Raw genomic sequence first — 7,021 nt, 5'->3', positions numbered from 1 at the left:
TGTTTTGATTTGACATATTGGTTGAGTTTTTATACTTTAAAAAATTTGCAATCAATTTTTGACATGAGTTTTAATTCTCATGTTGGATAGGCAGGGTCAGTGAACACGACAATAAATCATTCTTAAATACAGCGGTCTTTAAGATCAAAGAATCGATAAACTCGTGTACTTAATTATATTTCTTCTCAAACAAAATTTAAAATATTTACGTTCGAGTATTAAAACTTGACTATTTCATCATAAAATAGTTCAAAAAAGATAATATGACGGCGCCGATAAACTATAGAGTTTTAAGGAAAGATAAAAGACCTTGACAAATGATTAATAGTAGCAGCTGTTTTTTTCTGTTTTTGTTTACTTCATCGAAAACAGAATATTCAAATGTCAACGTATTGACACTTAAATTGTTTTTATTACTTCGTTTCATATTATTTATTCAACTACTAAATCAAAATAAATTTAGAAGCTATAAAGATTTCTTTTTTCAGGAGTTCATTGTTACTTTGTATTCTATTCATATGCCCTGTGCTATTAAGCATATTTTCTCTTGATGTTATCAATATGAATAAAGTGTAATTAGTGAAATTGATCATCTTATTGTTAAATATCGTGTAAAATGGAAAGTGATCAACAAATATGGGATGGAGCCGGTAATTTGTCCAATTTTTCTACTTAGATAATGAAGTACTTCAACTGCAATCAGTTGCAAAACTACAACCTTTTTATTTATTTGTTTTCCTCTTTCAATCTTCAGCACAATGATATTCCTTAGAAGAAGATCAATAATAATCCTAGTCCTGATTTACTTATTCTCAAATTGCACAACATGTAGTTGCATAAATGGCTGTGATTTAGCTTTAGCTTCCTTCTTCATCTGGCCCGAATCGAATCTCCCTTTAATGAACCAACTATTTGACAACATCTCATACAGTGATATCCTTGACTGGAATACTGAAATCACAAGCACGTTTATTCTAACCGAATCCAGAGTTAACGTTCCCTTTCGTTGTGATTGCCTTAATAATGGTGAGTTTTTGGGACATGTATTTCGGTATAATGTTAGTGCCAATGACACTTATGATCTCATTGCGAGAAGGCGCTATTCAAGTTTGACGAATAAGGAGTTGTTGATGAGGGATAATAGTTATCCGGATAACAATATTCCGGATCATGTGACCTTGAACGTGACTGTGAATTGCTCCTGTGGGAATAAAGATGTGTCAAAGGATTATGGATTGTTTATCACGTATCCGATGAGGCCAGGGGAAAATTTGAGTTATATCGCGTTGGTGACTAATACTAGCTCGAAGCTGATAGAAATGTACAATCCCATGGCGAATTTCAGTGCTGGCAGCGGATTGTTGTACATTCCAGGCAGAGGTGAGTTCAAATTAAAGAAAAGAAGAAGAAGAGAAATTTAGGCAACCATAGAAAATCCTGTTTTTAATGTTGTTGTTGTTGTGATGGATCTTCAATTTGTAAATCCAGTTTTATCCATGTATATACTTGTTTTATGCAGATAAACTCGGGAATTATCCACCTATACCAACCAGGTACAATTTTCAGATTTGAAGTAGTTATACATTGAACACCTTATCTTAACACATGCTTGCATAGTGTTTAACGTATTTGGTCATTCATGTTTCCCCTGGCTTGCAGAAAAGGTGGACTACCCTTTCCTTCTCTTTATTTTGTGTTGATTCCTCCGTCATCGCTTCTAATTGCTCCAAAATCAAGTTGTTGATGGAGGTGTTGTACAACATAAGCATATTGACTGTTCTGTATGAGTGTCTCATCAGGCTCGTCAGGTAAAACAATAGCTGCATTAGCAGTAGCTGCACTAGCCGGAGTTTTGTTATTGGTAGGCATCATTTATGTGGGTATTTATAGAAGGAAGGAACAAAAGGTTGCAGCAAACATCCCAGCATCTTCTAGTCAATCCCATCATCCTAGTCCTGGTAATTGTAAATTTTCCTTTTTCTTCTTCTTCTTCTTCTACTTCTTTGCTCTCCCCAAATCCGAGTTCAAATCTCCTAACGCACAGACCTTGTTAATGGTGCTTCAGCAGGTCTTTCGGGCATACATGTGGACAAATCAGTAGTGTTTTCGTTTGAAGAACTTGCTGAGTCGACTGATAACTTTAGCATTTCGAATAAGATTGGAGAAGGTGGCTTTGGAGCCGTTTATTATGCGGAGCTGAGAGGCAAGGTCTGCAGTTTGAGTTTTTGTCTCTCCATGACTGCAAAATTTTGCCTATCTATTGTTAGAAATATATTACAAAATCAATAAGGAGAACACAATTCTTGCACTCTGCATTAGTCGTTTATTATAAAAATGGATTATGGGGGAATTATCAAGGAAAACACTGATCTAGCTATAATTGCTTGTAATAACTTTATGATTTTTAGGACGATTGTTAGTCAAAACTCATCGAAACAAATTTTGACATATTGATGGGAATAGATCCAACACGGAGCTCCGATTAGATAAAGGTGAATTAGAACTGCAAGACCTAATGGTTAGATTCTTTTAACTAGTATACCATGGGACATTTTGCAAGTTGATTAGGTTAGATGTGAGTAAGTCTCAACTAAAATAAACTGAAAAAGCTGTTAAAAGACTGTTATTCAGGGTGGCAATGTCTCTGCTAATTCTACATTGAAAACTCTGATACAGAAAGCAGCAATAAAGCGAATGAATAGGGAAGGAAGAACAGAATTTCTTGCTGAACTGAAAATTTTGACGCGTGTTCATCACCTGAACCTGGTATGATAAATATCTTCTGTCAGCTGATGCATTTTGCTTATAAATCCGCTCTGTTTCTTTTGATGAGTATAATAAGTATTGAGTGCCCGATCTTGTAAGTTTTAATAATATCTTTTAGAACATTCCCATGCCTGGAATAGTTGATTGGTTAGAAGGAAATGTAAAGAGAGTGCTTCTCTCACTCAAAGCATGTTGTTTTACTGATTTTCACCCCTTTCATTTTAATCATTCTACTCCGTATACATTGAGCTCGTAAAGCTGCAAGTTTAGTTTATCATATGAAGGTATAAACAGATCCTGTAGGAGTTTATTTAGAATTTACAGTGGGAACTGAATTTGAAACTATTTCCATGAAGAGAGGCATTACCTAAGAATGTGAAGGATGTTTGCACTTGGAATTAGAAGTATCGAAATGCATGTATATCATTTTGTTGATCTGGTGCGGAACTGAAATGTAGTATTATGCTTAAGTTATTCATCTGATGCTGAGTGAATGCAGGTTTCCTTGATAGGGTTTTGTGTTGAGAGGTCCCTCTTCCTCGTATATGAATTCATTGAGAATGGTAATCTAAGCCAACATCTTCGTGGTACGAGAATTATGATGGAATAGTTCATTCTTTTTGGTTTTCTTCTTATTTATATTTGTGATGTTTCTATGCTTACAGATCTATTAATTGTTTGGTAAATCTATTTCCAGGGAAAGAAGTATTGACATGGTCAACACGGGTGCAAATTGCAATGGATTCAGCTAGAGGTCTTGAGTATATACACGAGCACACCGTCCCCTTTTACATCCATCGTGATGTTAAGTCAGCAAATATTCTGATAAATAAGAACTTTCATGCAAAGGTATCTTTGTAGTCCCTATTAATTCTCTGCGTTTCAATAACTTTTGTAGTCTTCTAACTGGTTAATCACTCACAGATTGGAGATTTTGGCTTATCAAAACTTGTTGAAAGTGGAAATCCAACTCTGAATACACGTTTTATGGGTACATTTGGATACATGCCACCAGAGTAAGTTTTTCTTCACTGTATTAAGCGCATCTAATAGTAGGTGTAGCTTCAGCTTTCCAAACTTTTTTACTTGAATAGAGAATCTGGCAGTAAGTGGTCTTCACAGAAACAGAGTTGGCACTCCCTTTAAGATTAGTACTATATCCTAGACAAAATCTCTTTCAGAAACTGTTATATCATTATGTAAGCAAATTAATTGATTCGAACATTGATTAATGTTTCTATGGTATCATCGACTTGTTATGATCACCACTTAACTATACAAGATAAACAAGCATTTCGACCTTTAAAGATTTCCTGCGTATAACACAGAAAGAGAGTTTCTTGAGGCTAAGATAGCATATCTAATCTGTCATAAAGTAGAAAATAGTAAGGAATGTCAAAATGTGCAGGTATGGTCATTCAGGAGTTATCTCTCGTAAAGTAGATGTCTACGCTTTTGGCGTTGTCCTTTATGAATTGATTTCGTCCAAGGATGCAATAGTCAAGGAAGATGGTGTTGATGAAGCAAGAAGCCTTGTTGCTTTGGTAACTTTTTCTTCAAATTTCTTCATTGAATGTTATTCATCGTCATTGAGATGACCTTGACATAAACTTTATTGGAGTATATTGTTTACACTCCTCTGTATTTAACATCTGACACTCAGTTTGTACATTTCTAGCAATGTTACAAATTTTGAATCAGTCGATGAGCTAATGGTGATTGTTCCGTGACAATTGTAGTTTCATGAAGCTCATAGTCATTCAAATCAAATTGAAGCCATTTCCAGATTGATAGACCCTAAACTCCGCGATGACTACCCCCTCGATTCAGTCTACAAGGTACTATTATATCTCTTTAATTACTGCACTAGCTAGTTACCCCCTATTCTTTCTCTGCTTCCAATTGAAGCAACATATCGTTTGTCTATTGCAGATGGCACAGCTTGCTAAAGCTTGTACAGAGAAAAATCCTGAAATGAGACCGACTATGAAATCAGTAGTGGTTGCTCTTATGGCGCTCTCATCGTCCACATGATTGACTATTTGATATGTTGAATTAAGATCACAAGGCACAGGAAAAAGATCATGTTGCCTAATGTAAAGTATTTAAAGGTGTTAGGCACAACAGTGCCTCCAGTCCAGTCCTCAAAGTAATAGCAACTCCTTGAAATCAAGAGCTTAACTTCAACTTGTAGTTACATTTCTTTTGCTATACGGATCAGTATTGTCAGAGAAAGCGCGCCAAAACAGTTGTAAATATTAGGTACGTAGATATGTCATGGCAAAATAACGTATGTTAAACTGTATTGTATTGGAGCGTTGTTGATACCCAATTTTGGACCTCCACATGATAGATTAATCATCGAGCTTCTTCAATTTCAAACGATTTGAGATAATTAGTTTTGTAAAATCCAACATATTTTTTTTTTCAAGTTATTTTAAATAGTTTTGTCACTTATTAGAAATTTCTAAGTAATATGTATGTTTTATATAACTTTGTATATAATCAATATATTTTATAAATATTCGAAAATCATCTCAAAAAGATTTTGTTTATTTGGATATTTACTTAGTTTAATTATTCGATAGTTTATATTTTTTTTAGCTAATTAGTTCGTACTTAAGCTAATTATTTTATTTCGTTAAGATTAAGAAACTCAACAATTAATCGATATTATTCGTTTTATTTAATTTTGGCCCATTTCAATTCCTTCAATACAATTCTTAAAAGGATTAATTACTTAAGTGGATCTCTTTTAAAAAATAATTACTTATTTTAAATAGACTATTTACTATTACCATTTATAGCAATATATGAAAATACTATATATTTTATTAGATTTCTCTCTCGTCTCTTTCTCTTTTTTCTCTCTCATCTTTTTAATTTTTATCTATTTTTAATTTTATTTTTTTGTTTATATAATTTTTATCTCTCATTCTAGCTCTTTCTCTCTTTTTTTTTTTATGTCGTTCTTTCTCCCTTGTTTTCTTTTTGTTTATGTTTTTTTCTTGCTTTCTTTTTGTTGTTTTTTTCTTTCTTGCTTTTTTTTTTGTTGCTTTCCCTCTCTCTCTTTCTGTTGCTTTTTTTCCTTTCTTTCTCTCTCTACTTTCTTTCGTAGAGTAGTGATTCGTAGAATTAATAAAATTTGTATCATAATTAATTAATTAAATAAATAATCTAATCGTAACAAATGAAGAGACATAATAAATTATAAAATGAATTAAACTTGAATTAAAAATGTATTACACACATATTAAAGTTGAATTAGAAGAGAATTAAACATGAATGCAAAATGTAGCAAACGAAAGAGCATTCTATGATTTTGTAAACTGAATGAATCTGTATCAATAATGAATTTAACAAGTAATTCAATCGTAACAAATCAACCAATAAATTGCAAAATGAATTAAAATTGTATTTAAAAGTGTATTGCACAAATATTAAAGTTGCATTGGAAGAGAGAATTAATCATGAATAAAAAACGTAACAAATGAAAGACCATACAACGATCTATAGAGAAAATTAAACTTGTATCAATAATGAATTAAACAGGTAATCCAATAGTAACAAATAAAAAAAAATTGCAAAATAAATTAAATTGTTCTAAAATTGTATTACACAATATTAAAGTTGAATTAGAAGAGAGAATAAAGAATGAATAAAAAATGTAACTAACAAAAGACAAGACAACTATCTATAAACTGAATTAAACTCATATTATTCATGAATAAAACTTATATTATATGTATCTTATAAATTATTTTTGCTTTTTTCACTAATAAAATGAGTGATGGTTGCAATATGTATTAAAAATGTATTGTGCATGTCTTATAAATGTATTATTAGTGTGTTACCTAATTTATTCTTGTTGGTATCCGTAAGAAAGGAGTGAAGTGTGCAATACGTATTATAAATGTATTATTTATGAATAAAACATATATTATATCTGTCTTATAAATTACTTTTGGTTTGTATCACTAAGAACGTGAGTAATATTTGCAATATGTATTAAAAATGTATTGTACATGTATTATAAATGTATTATAAGTGTGTTACCTATATTATTTTAGTTGATATCATTAAAAGGGACTGAAGTTTGCAATATGTATTATAAATGTAGGATGTATTTAATACAATTTCAATACAATTATGAAACATATCTAATGCAACAACTTTAATTCAAACGCGATATAGTTCTGTAAACTTCATCATTTTCGAGCTTCAATCTAATATTTTTCCTAAAATCAATTCTAAA

The 7,021-nt window shown here is 31.8% G+C and overlaps 1 protein-coding gene across 2 annotated transcripts; it reads left to right on the top strand.

Moving 5' to 3' along the window:
• The first annotated feature begins 526 nt into the window (after positions 1-526).
• On the top strand, positions 527-4,939 carry LOC102595953 (chitin elicitor receptor kinase 1-like). Of its 2 annotated transcripts, none has more exons than XM_006361830.2 (12): positions 527-1,380; positions 1,520-1,553; positions 1,660-1,664; positions 1,800-1,958; positions 2,069-2,208; positions 2,677-2,766; positions 3,266-3,353; positions 3,464-3,615; positions 3,691-3,782; positions 4,175-4,310; positions 4,506-4,604; positions 4,699-4,939. In XM_006361830.2, exons 1-12 carry the CDS (start codon positions 759-761, stop codon positions 4,798-4,800), a joined length of 1,719 nt encoding a protein of 572 aa, XP_006361892.1. In that variant the 5' UTR covers positions 527-758; the 3' UTR covers positions 4,801-4,939. The 2 variants fall into 2 exon arrangements, with proteins under 2 accessions (XP_006361892.1, XP_015171006.1); XM_015315520.1 differs by having other exon boundaries at positions 2,066-2,208.
• The last annotated feature ends 2,082 nt before the right edge of the window (positions 4,940-7,021 follow it).

Source organism: Solanum tuberosum, unplaced genomic scaffold (assembly GCF_000226075.1).
Source record: "Solanum tuberosum cultivar DM 1-3 516 R44 unplaced genomic scaffold, SolTub_3.0 scf00363, whole genome shotgun sequence".
NCBI classification, from domain to species: domain Eukaryota; kingdom Viridiplantae; phylum Streptophyta; class Magnoliopsida; order Solanales; family Solanaceae; genus Solanum; species Solanum tuberosum.
This window is presented reverse-complemented; position numbering and strand designations above follow the sequence as displayed.

Coding starts and splice junctions, on each gene's coding strand:
- LOC102595953 (XM_015315520.1), top strand. CDS start 759: ATGATATTCCTTAGAAGAAGATCAATAATAATCCTAGTCCTGATTTAC. Junction 3,783..4,174: donor TTTGGATACATGCCACCAGA/GTAAGTTTTTCT, acceptor CAAAATGTGCAG/GTATGGTCATTCAGGAGTTA. Junction 4,605..4,698: donor CCCTCGATTCAGTCTACAAG/GTACTATTATAT, acceptor TGTCTATTGCAG/ATGGCACAGCTTGCTAAAGC.